General features: G+C 42.2%; 1 protein-coding gene across 4 annotated transcripts; it reads left to right on the top strand.

Moving 5' to 3' along the window:
* Positions 1–3,907: 3,907 nt before the first annotated feature.
* Positions 3,908–14,989, top strand: lhx9 (LIM homeobox 9). 4 transcript variants are annotated; one of them, XM_049732220.2, is made up of 6 exons: positions 3,908–4,260; positions 6,706–6,987; positions 7,542–7,744; positions 8,420–8,778; positions 11,883–12,085; positions 14,582–14,989. In XM_049732220.2, exons 2-6 carry the CDS (start codon positions 6,808–6,810, stop codon positions 14,636–14,638), a joined length of 1,002 nt encoding a protein of 333 aa, XP_049588177.1. In that variant the 5' UTR covers positions 3,908–4,260; positions 6,706–6,807; the 3' UTR covers positions 14,639–14,989. The 4 variants fall into 4 exon arrangements, with proteins under 4 accessions (XP_049588177.1, XP_049588176.1, XP_049588174.1 ...); XM_049732219.2 differs by lacking the exon at positions 14,582–14,989 and adding an exon at positions 12,459–14,171 and having other exon boundaries at positions 8,423–8,778; XM_049732217.2 differs by lacking the exon at positions 14,582–14,989 and adding an exon at positions 12,459–14,171 and having other exon boundaries at positions 3,911–4,260.
* Positions 14,990–15,102: the final 113 nt, after the last annotated feature.

Genomic DNA, 15,102 nt, shown 5'->3' with positions numbered 1-15,102 from the left:
GAGCGTGCGGCGGCAACATTCTCGGGCGGGATGGTGAAGGTGTCACACCCATCAAGTAGGTTACCTGGGTCCGCTTGCCTGCCTGCCTGCCACGCATTTTGCCCTGGGGACTCTTCTGTCGCTTTCATGTAGACGCATTGCCACTCAGGGTCTTGGCAGTGCGGCGTGGACTATGAAATAGGCCAACTTTAGATTGGGCCTCATCCCGCCACATCTCGGCAGTCCGTTTTGGAAGGTTATTGTTCCGCATCCTGTTTTGGTGACACAAACAACACAGTCAAGCCACTCAATGTGCTGGAAGTTATTTTAGTCATGCTGAGGTCTTTCCATTCATTGATCACATCAGCAATGAAAGTAAATTCCACAGAAGGGAATGACTTCATGTTTTTATCCCCAAGTGTGAAGCCAAAATGTACTTTTGTTTTGCTGAAACTTTTTGGAAATGTTCAGCGTATACCCAGAAAGAACTCCTTGCATTTGGGTGAAGATCTGGATGAGATGGAGTTTTTTATTTTAAGATGATTATTTATTCACTTTTTTTATCACTGAATGATTTTCCTGATATGAATTGCAATTGTTCATTCAACCAAAGCGTTGCAGCTGAATAGCAACTGTTCTGTATCTGCATCTTCTTTTTTAATTAAAGATTAAAGTAAAATGTGTTTTAGACAAACACTTGAGCAGTATTCCTTTGTTTGGTCCGCAAATGACAGCAGCCAGCCAGCCAGCTCGCCAGACACGAGGCGTTTCTTTCCGGCGTTTTGGACTGAACATCTCTGACCTTCAGCTGAAGCATATGCTGCATGAGAGCGGAGTGGCATCAACTAACCGTGCGCCTTTCTGCAGGACGATGGCACTCGCTGCCGCCGCAGAGCAAAAGAGAGCTGTCCAGTTTGTAACTGTGACCAGACGTGCTCCAGTCGCAACCAGTTGACAGGCCGAGCAGCTCCCTCCTGCCTCAGCTGTCCCCGCCGCCCTTCTCTCCATCTCAAACAGGCACAGCAGCCCTGCGGCGGCCAACGGCTTGGACCACAGTCACTTACAGCATCTCCATCACACAATGACACATGCTTGGCAGGGGGTCAAAAAAAAAAATGAGTGTCATTCGTACGATTGCTGAAAGGAACATCAGTCCCAGCAATTGGCGTGGCCCCGCCTTATTTATTAGAAGCGTCTTGATGTTCAAGCAGTATTTGAGCAGCCCCTCCATCAACGTCCGGTCTACATAGACCAATGTCAGCTCCCCCTCAGGGTAGCATCCTGCTCAACCAGATCCCTGTGCTAGAATTAGTGATAAAAACATGGCCGCTGCGTGACAGTCAGGGTGCCAGATTCCTTCGGACAAGCAGGGCCGCAAATAGCTCAGAGGGCCACGTTTCTCTCCTGGACCGCAACTGGTGCACACGCTGATGCCAGGCCCAAGCCGTGGCCGCCAGATGAGCCCAGATAAAAGGAGACACTCACTGGCACCTCAACGAGGTACTCTTTTTGGCATACCTAACCACATGTGTGGGCAGATAGACTCGGTCTGCAAGGACTTGGGGTCATAAGTTTGGCGCCCATCAAGGCCAGAAGCCTATTTACAGACCTTATGGTGGAGAAAGCGTTATTGGATGTTTAAAAGAGAAGACCAGAGCCAGTTTTGACAACATAACAGCACTTGCAAACCTACACTGTGTTGTAGCGCAATAAAGACCATCCATCCATCATGTTACCTTGTCCTTTCTAGTGTGGCCAGATATGAACTCATACGTGCACCAGCTCCCCTGGAGGATAGTCGCTCCCCAGGGGACGGAGGTGGTGGCGGCTGTTGGAGCTGTTCTGGGTGTAGTGGGGGGGTGCAGGCAGCAGTTGGTGTGCAGAGACCAGAGGCTCAGACTAGCTAGTTAAGAGCTTCTCTCTCCTATCCTCCATCTGCCAGGGACTGTGGCTGTGATTTGAGCTCCAGCAGAGCAGAGCAGGGAGGAGATCGAAGGAGGGGTCTTGGGTAAGGGGGGAACAGAAAGAGATGCAAAATGCTGAGAAATAGAAAGAAGGAAGGGCTAGGTAGGATATGAGATGCCTGAAATGTCCATTTAAAGCATCATTGTCCAGAGACACCCAAGGGTTCCATGTATAGGAAAAAATATTTGTATGCATGTTATATTTGTAAGTTCACAGTAGTGATAAAATAGGTGGATTTCAATTCTGAAAAAATAAATATATTTTGGGGCAAACAACCCAGGACAACTTGAGTTGGTCTAATTTTTAACCCAATTTGGGTTGTTATTAACCCAACATTTGCAGGGGTTTATTTACGAGGAAACCCTGAGGTGGGTTCATTTTGTAAAAAAAAAAAAATGACGACTTTCCCACCAAGAAATCAATGGAAATATTCCGTCTCATCATAATCTCACAATACTAAAAGTCACCAACGAGTGTCAACCAGTACTTCCGGTTCATCACTCTTGATGAACAAATCAAATGAATGTCCTTTACTTTATGGACTCTAGTCTGCTTTGTTTGTAAATATTTCCAGGATGTCTCACCCTCCTCCTCACCCACCCACCGAGGCACATGTGACCGGGATGCATCTGTACAACACTTCACTCCTCCCTCTGATCCTCCTCCTGAAAGCCCCACTCTGCACCACCCACCCACCCATCCATCCACCTCCTCCCTTCGCTTCCCTCTCCCTCATTCTGTCAGCTTTGCACCCATGCTTCCTCGCTACCACGGCAGATCCCGGGAGAAGCTCGCCACCTCCCTCGCTCGTGCTTTTGGGAAGGCACCGAGTGTCACTTGAGGTGACCCAGAAATGATAACGCCAGATGAACCCTGGATGTGCGCCATGATAACTACAGCAGAGGGCGGGCGGGCGGTCGTCTCGGTCGGTAGGGCCGGTTGAACCCGAGGAGCCACCGCCGTGCACATTGCACTACACCAGGATCTCAATGGCCTTGCATTATTGATGCATACCAGGCAGAAGGAGCAAAGTGAGTGTATAGCAGCATGGCACGTGTTCATTTATGCCAGCAGAAGAGGTGTAATTAATTGTCACCCTTTGCTCACAGCCCAAGTGTTCACCCAGACAATATTCTATTCACTCCTTGTCAATTGAAATCACTCCACCCACACCTCCCTGAAGTGTGATCCTGCCGCAAGGATGACTCCCTGTGTCATATTAACAGTTCAATTCAGGTGCAGACTCGGTGCACTTAAAGGTCTGTGCTATTTTATGACCATTGTGAGCATCCCTTTATGGACTTTTTTTTTTTTTTTTAACATTCCCAGCCATTTGGGGACATGAATATTCATAGACAAGAAGCAAAGGGACATTTGATGGTGGAGGAAATATTGTCTCATTTGAAGTCAGGCACAATAAAACCACTTCAAAACAATATTCCGTTTTTGGGAAACACAAAGGTTTGACGTTATTAAAGGGGTGAATATTATTTTTTTTCTTTTATTCATGTCACTAGAAGGCCAAAAGGCTTTAGAATGGTCCAACCAACATTGAGTAAGAGCTATATTGTTCAAGACAAGGAAGATGACTATATTATTTTGCTTAAATATTCATTCATTCATTAGTGAACTTGGCAAATAATGCATTCTTTTAATTCCTTATTTGATCATCGAGAAAAGGTTGCCTTTTTTATCCTGTATACAGAATCTTGTGGCGGTTTTATGAGTTTGCCATCATGCATGATTAATTCGTTGTTATTATTGCCTTCGTGAATAAAAAATACGTTGGAATATTTTGAATTATCACAGACAAGTGGAGCGTCTCATTCAAACAGCGAGGCGTCATAGAGAATCAAGAAGATTTATTTCGTTCTTATGATGACTAAAACCCCAAATGAATTTAACATATGCTTTGTAAATCTCCGTGTGAATGCTTCTCGCTTGCCATAAGGCGGTAACCGATCCAGGATGGTGTTATTTAGCCCTTTTTAATTCGTGGCGACATCAGCCATCAGAAGCTTGCACGCCTGCAAAGAAGGCCATTGGCTCGCACTTCTCGTGTTGTGCGTGCGTGCCGGAGGAATATTTAGATGACTTGCCTTTTAATCCAGGCTGGAAGTGGAGCCGCGGCTCACAAACGTGGAACAGCCCCCATCTACCGGCAGGCAAGCAGGCAGGAAGCCTCCAATCTCCAATCTCCAATCTCCTCTCCTCTCTCTCCTCCTCTTCTTCTCCATTGCCAGCGCACAGTGCCGGCTGGAGGGAGCGTCTCCTCCGCCTTGCGCATCGCATCGCGCGGCCATCCAACATCCTCAGGTAAGACACCGAGAATTGTTTCCTTGGAAGAAATACGGTCATAGCAGAAACCGGCAAAACATGACGCTTAATGGAAGACAATGGTTAATAACAACTAACTCACAAATTCTCTTTAAAAAAAAAAAAACACCTCTCTTTTTTTATTGTTCGACTTTAGATACACTAATTAACGTTCGTTTTGAAATTACCCCGGTATGTGATATAATTTGGAATATATTTTTTCATCTATTAGGGCAATACAAATAGTAATGCTATTATGCCATTTTCATAAAAAGGGACATTTTTAAATATTTAAATCAATTGAAATACACTTGTGTGGAAAAAAGTCGTTTCCGTTGTTTAAATTCAATACGTTTTATAAACCGTCTAAATTGTAACGATTCATTTTCAAGACATTCAATGCGTTATTGGCCGAAAAAAAAGATCACACCATTCAGACTTAAAGGCACTCAAGCAGGCTCTCCTGTGAAATTGAGAAGGGGCAAAAAGCAAAAAGAACGTGTTTACGAGCAGAGAATAACACAATTATTCATGCAAATGGACAAACGACACCAGCCCTTGTGTGCTACTCACTGCATGCTCACTGACGCATCGCTAAATCCTCCTCAGTCAAATCAAATGTTACTGCTGCAGGCTACGGGTCAACACGGTTCTCCTTTTATCGACATATCAAGTCGTCTAAAATGTCTCCATAAAATCATCGTAGAGATGCGTGACGTCAACGTATTATTTTTTTTTATTGGAACAATAGTGCGGTATATTCTTACAGTCAGCCTGTCATGCATGCAAGTAAAATGTAATGTACATTCTATTTATTTTTTTTATTTTTTTCTGGTGGGATGCAAAAATATAAACGTGCATGCAATTCAGGTCCAGAAAGCATCTCTCTAAGGGTTGAAGCCTTCGTGGGGCCTCCAGTTAAAGGCTCAATGGGGGTGGGGGTGCACGGATATGTGCGTGGAACGCATCTTCAAATGAATGAGAAAAAAAATATAGGCTGTAGGCTATGTTGACCAAAGTTTAGTAGGCCTTCTGCATTTTTTGATTTTACATTTCATGTCGTGGCTCCGTTAGACCATATTAAGATTTTGTGACACCATATTTGGGGTGTATGCATGCATACATACAATAGCTCTATTAATATAGCCCTTTCGCGACAGTGATCTTCACAATAAAAATTTTAGTATGCACCCCGTTTTTTTTATCAACGTGTTATTTATACCCCCCACCCATTTAAGATGTCACATACTATATTTAATAGCATAATCTCAGTGGCCCCATAAACGAAATTTCCAAAAAAGAGTTGGATGAATTTTCGGTCCAATTTTAATTCAATTTTAAACAAATTTTGAAGGGTTTAACTACCACCACGTTATTTTTCACTTACCATACACAACACACTCGCCCTGCGTGAAAAATGTCACTCAGCTCCTTTTCTGTAATGAAGTCCCATTGAAAGTAAACAAAGGTGCTGCTGCATGGCCCAATTCCCGAGAAAGAGAGAAATGAATGCAATGCAATTACAACAGATAATCGAGCTAGGTGTTGAGAGAAAATTAAACAGTAAAACATTTCAACTATTTAGTGTGTAATTCGCATGGGATAGAGCAGTGCCTACTTTTTAATTGTTTAATAGAATCAGGCCCCGCCCACTATCCACGTGCACACGCTGAAGCAAACAAACACTTGATTGGACCGTGATATTAATTCATTATTTTATTATGACGATTATGATAATGATGATGATATTAATAACAACAGCAGCAATAATACTGATAATGCAGCTCAGGGGGGGCTTCCATACAAATTGAATTTACGCCAATCATTTTAGAAGATAAACGACCAACGTCTTAGCAGCAACATGGTGATTGAAAGTGATGTCAACAACTTCAATGTAGAAAATGAAAACAGGGAGGATTTAAGGCAAGCAAGAAAAGCACTTCTTTGTTGGGAGAGAGAGAGAGAGAGAGAGAGAGAGAGAGAGAGAGAGAGAGAGAGAGAGAGAGAGAGAGACAGAGAGAGAGAGAGAGAGAGAGAGAGAGAGAGAGAGAGAGAGAGGGAACTCCTCCTACCAAATGATTCAGACTGGGGCAGGCTTTGCTCGCTTCACAAATAGGACACGGTGCTCAAATGCAGGCACTTCCAATCTGACCTCCAAATACCAAGGAGCCCTGACTGGGAACTTTGGAAGTCAGGAGAAAAGAGAGAAAAAAGAAACAACCCGAAGCTTGTGTCATTATTTTTGACCGGCCACCCCCTCCTCCTTCCCTATACCCCCTTGGACTATTTATATATTTTTTTTAAATCTGGATGAGACATTCTGGAAAGAGAGAACAAGCTGGTTCACTACCAAAACTTCTCGTCGTCCCACCCGTGACGCTTCAGCTGCTGCTGTTGTAGTTTATCGCCCCCTTTTTTTTCTTTCTTCCTTTTTCTGTGCTTTAGTTGCCTTTGCACGCAGCGGGCAGGGAAGTGATCTGACTTTGTGCATTTTGGATGCGCTGAGCCGAGCCGGCACGGCACCACACCAGTCGGCTTCCACGGTATATGGACGTGGTGGGCTGCAAGGCAGAAGCAGCCGCTCGCACGTTGCGCCCAGGACAGGGAGCCATGCTTTTCCACGGGATCTCCGGGGACCACATCCAAGGGATCATGGAGGAGATGGAGAGAAGGTCCAAGTCGGAGTCTCGCCTGGCCAAAAGCATGCAGATCAACGGCAGAGAGACGGTGAGGCCAGGCCTTTCAATTCAAGTGCAATCAAAACAAGTCGGCTATTCCAGCTCAAAATATTTGTCGTAAAATAATAACCGAGCAATTTTTATTTCTTACCCTGACAAACAATGGATGTTTAACAGTTTCTAACAACTAAAAGCGTTTAAGCATTACGTGTAGGAGTAGCCTTAATTACGTGACACAATTAGTAATTATAGTTTTTTTTAAAATGACCAAGCCCAAGATAACTGGTTTTACACTACATATGATTGCAACACTTGCAAAAGCATAAATATAAATGACACAATGTGCTTTTCTATTGAATTAGTAACTGATGCACATGAAGAAATATTGTGACATGAGGCAGAACATCGCAGATTTTTATGCTGAGCATTTTTGCCTGCTTTGTTTCACTAAGGCTATGGGATACAAAAACGTAAAATATCAATTATTAAAAAACAAAACAAAGAACATAGAATTACGTGGAGACATGTATGCCTCCATGTACATATTATTCCCAAGATGGCAAAAGGGTTTTGTTTTTCTGACGATGTATGGATTGTTTGCAGACCATGCCTTCCATGAGCCCGGAGAAGCCCGCTCTGTGCGCCGGCTGCGGGGGCAAGATCTCGGACAGATACTACCTCCTGGCCGTGGACAAACAGTGGCACCTGCGTTGTCTCAAATGCTGTGAATGTAAATTAGCGTTGGAGTCGGAGCTAACGTGTTTCGCCAAGGATGGCAGCATCTACTGCAAAGAGGATTACTACAGGTAAGGTGTATACGAACGACGTCTTGTACCAATGTCAAATCCATCCAAAATATATGCTTTATATGTTTTCAACGATAAAAGACAAATTCGATGAAAATCGTTCTTTTTATTTTACCAGTTTTTTATTTTGCATGAATGTGTTGAGCCTATGTGCTTTTAATCTTAATGATGTGTAAATGTAAAAATTGCGTGAAAAGAGTCATTTGGTAGTGTATCTTTTATTTTTCTGTAAAATAATAAACGTGATGGAAAAACAAATATATTAGTGGTTGTCATATAGTTAAATCTGTGTGCTTTTAAAAAATTACCCAGAACAAAATTCGTGCAAATTATGAGCAATTTAAATGCCTGTCTCTTTAAATCGCCATTTTTTTTGCGCTGAATGTGGCGATCCATAATGATGATACATGGGAGGATTTATTTAATATGGAGAAAATGTACAAAATATTCATAACGTTACACACATAAAGTCAAACATTAGGAATGTTTTTTTAAAAAGTGTTGCCATCTTTGTTCATATGCTAATTAGGGGAAAATACGTTCCTGCTGCAATTTAAAGCTAATTATTAATCATTCGATATTAGGACGTGACATATTGTTTGGCAGCACAAGTCAATATGCATGTGCGTGTTTGTGCATCCCGGGAGAGTGTTTTTGACGATGCGTCTGTTCCAGAAGGTTCTCGGTGCAGAGGTGCGCGCGCTGCCACCTGGGCATTTCCGCCTCGGAGATGGTGATGCGCGCGCGCGACTCCGTCTACCACCTGAGCTGCTTCACGTGCACCTCGTGCAACAAGACGCTCACCACGGGCGACCACTTCGGCATGAAGGACAGCCTCGTCTACTGCCGCCTCCACTTCGAGAGCTTGGTGCAGGGAGCCGACTACCACCCCCAGCTCAACTTTGCCGAGCTGGCCGCGAAGGGCGGTGGCCTCGGCCTGCCCTACTTCAACGGCACTGGCACGGCGCAGAAGGGCCGGCCGAGGAAGAGGAAGAGCCCCGCCATGGGTTTGGACTTACCGAGCTACAACGCAGGTGAGACCCCCCCCCCCCCCCCCCCCCCACACACACACACACACACACGAATAACAAAAGAGTGCAACACCAACGTCCCCAATATATATTTTACAAGAGCTATGTTTTTCAGGAAGACCTTACTAATTAATTAATTGCCATCATTTAAATATTCTGCATGTCATTATACCTCACTGGCATATATAGACAAACAAAGATTTTGGATCATTTCAGTCAAAATGCAGTTTCCTGCAACATACTTGAGTAATTCTCACGGCAAATATATATAAAGAAAATAATTTCATTGCGAAAACGGCTTCCCAAAAATACCTGCCTATTTGTTTTCTTGTTCCCAATTTTTCCAAATATAACATAACCCTCTTGTGGACTAATTAATTCAGTGTTTTGCAGCTTGTATTGAGTGAAAACATATTTTGACATAAAAATAAATCTAAGCACAATATCAGCTCAAAAATGTCACAAAAACTGTCAATTGGCTTCTTCTGCAAGAGCAGTTAATAGTTCTGCCTGTCACTTCCATAGATAGCTAAATATTTATTTGGAATAAATATTTTGAGATCAATTCAGCAAAATTGAAAGTTTCAAGGAACTGATGTTCTATCACGTGTAAGAAAAAAATGCTTCGTTATAACATTCGCGATTCTTTTAAAAAAAAAAAACAGCACAAAAAAAATTATTAAAATCTAATTTGCAAAAACAAAAATTTAACTTAGGGCACCCTCACTCTTTTTCGTCAAGTCAAGCATTTTAATTAGCTTATGCCACTGAAATAGATTGACAAACAAAAACGTGTTAAAACATTATTTGTTGAGAATAAACAATTATTTGGACAAAATGTGACATTTGGAAAATCTCACTGCACTCAACCAAACAAAAACGAAACGTATAATGGCCAAAAGGATCATTGCTATCAAGTCAAAGAGAATTTATTGTTCTGCCCATCACTATACATCACTGTCATAGATAGGATGTGTTTTGGGGGACACCACTCCAATTTAACTTTTAGATATTTTTTTTTATTCAAGATAAATTATTTATAGTCCTAAAATAATTTTTGAAATTGCTTGCAACACACCTGATGATCTCTCACAGCACACTGGTTGGCATTCACTGAAATAGATGACTAGTTTAAATGTTAATTTATGTAAGGGTTGCATGTCTGGATGAAATGCATCTGCCCTGAGGGTAAACGATGGCGTTAGTCACCTCATAATTAATTTACTGTCATCCGTTCATTTTCACATCAGTCGCATGTAAATGTGTAAAAATTGTTAGGTAAAAATTAATTACAATTCAATATGTAAATGGACTATTTGCGCTGTTTTTCTCGGTTGTCAGTAAGTGGGAAGGATTTAGAATTATATATTTAAAAAAAAAATCTTGTCCCTGCGAGTCGCTGGACCCTGGAGCGTCCCAATTTTTCGTGTCTCTCCGCGAATTAGTGCGCGCTTGATAAGCGAGTCATTGTGCGGCCGAATTGTGCTCCCGATGAATGGGGGGGAGGAAGAAGGGTAATCTGCGCGTTAATTGTTCTCCGTTAATTGGAAGCGACATTGGAATCCCGGCTGGGCCTCCAGCTCTGCGGCCAGGTCCAGGCCGCGAGCTCTTCTCGGGCCACTGCGTCAACTCGATACCCACAAACATCATTCCGTTGCCTTTATTCCCTTATGCAAATTCGGGCTTTTCTCATGGAATAGTAGGGTGGGATGCATTTTCAAAAATACCATGCATGCTTACATTCGACACAATCAAGCTGAAATATTTTTACATTTCCAAATAACGCTTTCTTGTTATCCCTATTTTTAGTCCCTATATGCTGCATGAATGTTTTTAAAATGATTATCAAAGCTATTACTAACGATGAATAATCAAACGGGATGATTAAAAATTAACTAAATCAGTTTGAATGTGTACAAACCTTTGACAGCCTTTTCATTGTAGTCTCCCCCAAATGTTCATGTTAATATCCGTCAGTCTTCGCACATCTAAAAGCTCACATTTACTACAAATAGGATTCGATTCCGCGGTTGTTTTGATGTTATTTGTCTCAAGTGAGCCTTTTCTTGCTTGTTTTGAACGCGCCGAGCTCGCTGAGTAGAGTCAGTCTACTGAGTATTGTTATTCCACACCTCTCCATTAGGTTCGCTCTTCTTTGGATACAGAGCCCCCTAGTGGATAACTGTTATAAAACAATGCGCAATGTGTTCCACATGCCAATAAGCTTGCTTTTATTAGTGTGAAACGGTGCCAGGCAGAGCAATGGTGACATGAAACATCACATTATGCCAAGTATGTTTGCACGTCATCTTTTTTTTATTGTTTTGACTCTCAAACAACTATAAAAGAAAAGCGTTGTAATACATGGGGACAACAATGTAACCTTCAATGTTCTCCAGTGCATACATGTTAGCTTTATATGGCAAGTTGTTGTCACGGGCGGCATCAATAATGCAGTGTTGTTGTTTTGAAGGCTAGCCCCGTTCGTTCGATGGATGCATTCAAGTAGTATCTTGCAGTAGTTGTGTTCAAAAAGGTCCATTTGAGCGGTGTCCCCCAAAACACACATCCTTTGACATCATTTGAAAAAGAAATATCAGACGGAACTGCTTGTCCTTGACAAACATGGTCATTTTTGTGGTGAGGAGGAGAAAAAAAAAATATGAATCATCAATCACTACACATGAATCACATGAGCAATGTTTATAGATTACAAAATGATGTTCAAAAAGACGACTGTCATTTATTTTTTTTTAAATTCCATATTAGAAATCATTTTGATTGTTTCTGATGTAATATTCAAATTTGTTGGGATGGAATTTGGGGGTTTTAAGTAACTGTCTGTATAAAATATGAGTCATATGATCTTTTTAAATCAGTTTATCAGTGTGTGTGTGTGTGTGTGTATATGCTTACACACACACACACACCTATATATATCTATATTAATAACAGCACAGCTGGACCCAAGTGGTACACAATGCAATTCCCTTTTTGAGTTTGAGTTATTAAAAAAAAAAAAAAAGAAGTCCTTGCAAACCACACAAACATGTGGACCGCTGTGTTTCGCTCCCGGTTGACGTGGCGCTGCGCTCTACGCCTCACAGGCTGCAACGAGAACGACGCGGACCACTTGGACCGAGACCAGCAGGCCTACGCGCCGACGCAGAAGACCAAGCGCATGCGGACCTCCTTCAAGCACCACCAGCTGCGGACAATGAAATCCTACTTTGCCATCAACCACAACCCGGACGCTAAGGACCTCAAGCAGCTGGCCCAGAAGACGGGCCTGACCAAAAGAGTTCTGCAGGTAAGCACCAATCTGTTGGCCTTCCTCGTACGATCAGACCATGAGTGTTTCCGCTCCCACCCTGTACTCCATGACCTCCCCCCCCCGCCACATTTATTTTTCTTTTGTTTGTTTCATTGAGCCATGATGGATGTAGCTACTAGTAGATGGGTGCTTTGGCTGTAATTTGGAGGCAGAATTAGCGTTTGATTGCAAAGAAGAGTGCACATCCCAAAAAAGTTGCTCATTCCCTTTTCATTTCTGTGCTGGGACCAGGCGCTGACATACTGAACTCCCCAAATATTGTGTCAATTCATGTTGAGCTGTAGTTGTGTATTTCTTGCGGTAACATCAACGCATAAAGTAAAAAGCCACCCCTGGCATTGGTTTGCAGGTTTGGTTCCAAAACGCGAGAGCCAAATTCAGAAGGAACGTTTTACGACAGGAGAATGGAGGTGTTGATAAGGCTGATGGCACCTCACTCCCTCCGCCCTCGTCCGACAGTGGGGCCCTGACCCCCCCCTCCAGCGCGGCCACGCTAACAGACCTGACAAACCCCTCGATTACCGTAGTGACCTCCGTCACCTCTAGTTTGGACAGCCACGATTCGGGGAGCCCTTCACAAACTACCTTGACGAACCTTTTCTAAGCTAGCAGACTGTTTATTTTTTTAACTGTTATTTTTCCTCTGATTCATTTCTTTTTTTTTTTTTTTAATTGACCTTTAAATCAAGCAGAGATGACTCCTTTGAAGAGAGAAGAAAAGCAGTGGCCACGTCAAATTATTTCACAATGAACAAATGTGTAGCATTTGAAACCTCATGGCAGTGACGGACTTTGGGGAAAGGACTTTCAGAAAATCATTGGGGGCGGGGAAAAAAAAACAACAATTCTTCATTTGTACATTTGTATTGAATGATGACAAATTGAGCCCTTTTTAATTCATGCTGAATTGGTGAATTTTGCCCTCCCAAACTTGTATTTTTGTTTGTCCATTGGGAAGCAAACTTGTCGAATGTTCTGTAAATGGCTCCAAAAAAAAAAACCTCTTTCAATTCTCTTTTTGAATGTCTCCCATTTGTACGGCAGTTGAATCAGACTTCATGATTAAAAACTCAAATAGATTTTTGGAATCGATTCAGTAAACAATAATGCAATCGCGACGACGGCAAACGGTTCAAAAAATTAGGTAGAGCAGTCGATGGAATGACGTCATGTTGGCCTGCTGGATGAATTGCAGTAAATGGAATCCAGTTAACGCATCCGCAGATTGAGTCAATTGCACAAAAGCACCCCCCCCTCCCGTAAAAAGTGCATTATTGTTTTATCATGTTGCTCAGGGTGATGTTTTTTTTTGTTTTTTTTTAAACGGAAAAGGGAGTGTAGTATAACAATTGACTGGATTTGTAGAGCTGACATTGAAAAAAAAAAGACCTCAACTAGTTGAAGTTCGGCGCAGGTGAAATCATGTTTTCTCCTAATATTGCCACTGATCAGACCAAAAAAAAAAAGAAAAAAAGAAACATGCATGTTTCTTCTGGCTGAAAGGTAGTAAAGAGAGGAGCAGAAGACACATTTCCTAGTTTGTTCTTTTGAGGAACAAAAAGTGGTACTCCGAGTCTACTCGCTGAAGTAGATGCCTAACTCAGTTCTACTCGACGTGCCTTATGCGATAGATAACTTGGGAGAAAAAAGGTTGTGAAATTCAGGATTCTGTGTGTTCTTTGTTAACTGATTCACACCCTTCGGACGCCTCACTAGTTTTGTACTGTTTTGCATCTTATTTTCAAAGATCTTTTTATGGTGTATATCCTGTTTTGGACAAAAAAAGACAAGGGAGGGAGGGAGGGAGGGAGGGGCAGCGATGTCATAGAAAGCATTTGTGCACTCTTTCAGATATAGTTCCAAGAACCTTATATATTGATCTTCGTGTTAATAGTTGAGTACAGTAAGTGTTCTATCAAGATTGTCCATGTTTCCCTGTTTCTTGATAAAGATGGTGTATAGAAACTATTCCCCCCCACCCCCTTAAATATTTATGGACCAAACGGTTGTTATATATCTTATTAAATTTGTGTGAATAAAAAAAACAATACTTTGCTTTAAATGGCTTTTTTATTTTTCATTGCACTTGCCATTTTTGTGTTCTTTCCTGAAAACAGTTCTCCCCCCTCCTCCCCCCCTCTCCCCCTTTTGTCACATCAACAGCCGAGAGAGCGTTGACAGACGGTCGTTCCTCATTTTTGCTTCCATTTTAATTTCTATTTCCTCTTTTATGATGTTTTTGACGTAATGCCCCATGGATTTGCATCCAAACCCTGCAGTCAAAAAAAAAAAAAAAAAAAAAGAAATTTGCTTTTTTTTTAATGCATGATCATGGCTGTAGAATTTGAATCGACAGAATGCTACAAATTTACTTATGTGTAACGCGGTAAACCTAAAGTCAAACTCAATGCAGACCCCGTAAAGCCAGGTTGCTCTGTAGTTAATATATTCTTACTCTATCATTTCTTTCAGGGAGAACAAATCTTGGGGCATTACAGCCATACATCCCGACGTTTGAAAATTCCCTAAAGTATTAAGAGAAGGGGGAAACTTTGATGGGAGTTCCTCACCATTGAAGACAAAGACAATATTAGATGATGATATAGCATATCGAGATCAAAATATTCACTTGCAAGTTGTTGGCCACGCCAAAATGTCTTGTTTGAATCCATCAAGCAAGGAGAGAGATGACACTCAATGTCTGTCTATGTATTGTGACATAGCCAAAACAAACACAAACTACAAACACACACACACACACGTATATAGTATCTCGACTACACACTTGCTGCCCCCACTGGTCCAAGAACCTTCCTTCTACAGTATCTCCAAGTTTTTTCTGTTGCCACAAGGGTCCTTTTTTTGCAAGCACTCGGCGGCCTCCTTGAAAGTGAGCAGCAGCAGCAGCAGGACGAGCAAATGTGACGAGCGCTGAGCTGGAGCTTTGCCATCCGGATGTCTGCGCCGAAGGGAATGGCACCAAAAGGCATAAA

Source organism: Syngnathus scovelli, chromosome 10 (assembly GCF_024217435.2).
Source record: "Syngnathus scovelli strain Florida chromosome 10, RoL_Ssco_1.2, whole genome shotgun sequence".
Lineage (NCBI taxonomy): Eukaryota > Metazoa > Chordata > Actinopteri > Syngnathiformes > Syngnathidae > Syngnathus > Syngnathus scovelli.
The sequence above is the reverse complement of the archived record's forward strand: the minus strand, read 5'-3'. Positions and strand labels throughout refer to the sequence as shown.

Bases quoted from the DNA above. Each gene is read 5' to 3' on its own strand.
- lhx9 (XM_049732217.2), top strand. From the start codon at position 6,808: ATGGACGTGGTGGGCTGCAAGGCAGAAGCAGCCGCTCGCACGTTGCGC. The intron at 6,988-7,541 runs GTGAGGCCAGGC...GATTGTTTGCAG, and splicing joins AGATCAACGGCAGAGAGACG to ACCATGCCTTCCATGAGCCC. The intron at 12,086-12,458 runs GTAAGCACCAAT...ATTGGTTTGCAG, and splicing joins TGACCAAAAGAGTTCTGCAG to GTTTGGTTCCAAAACGCGAG.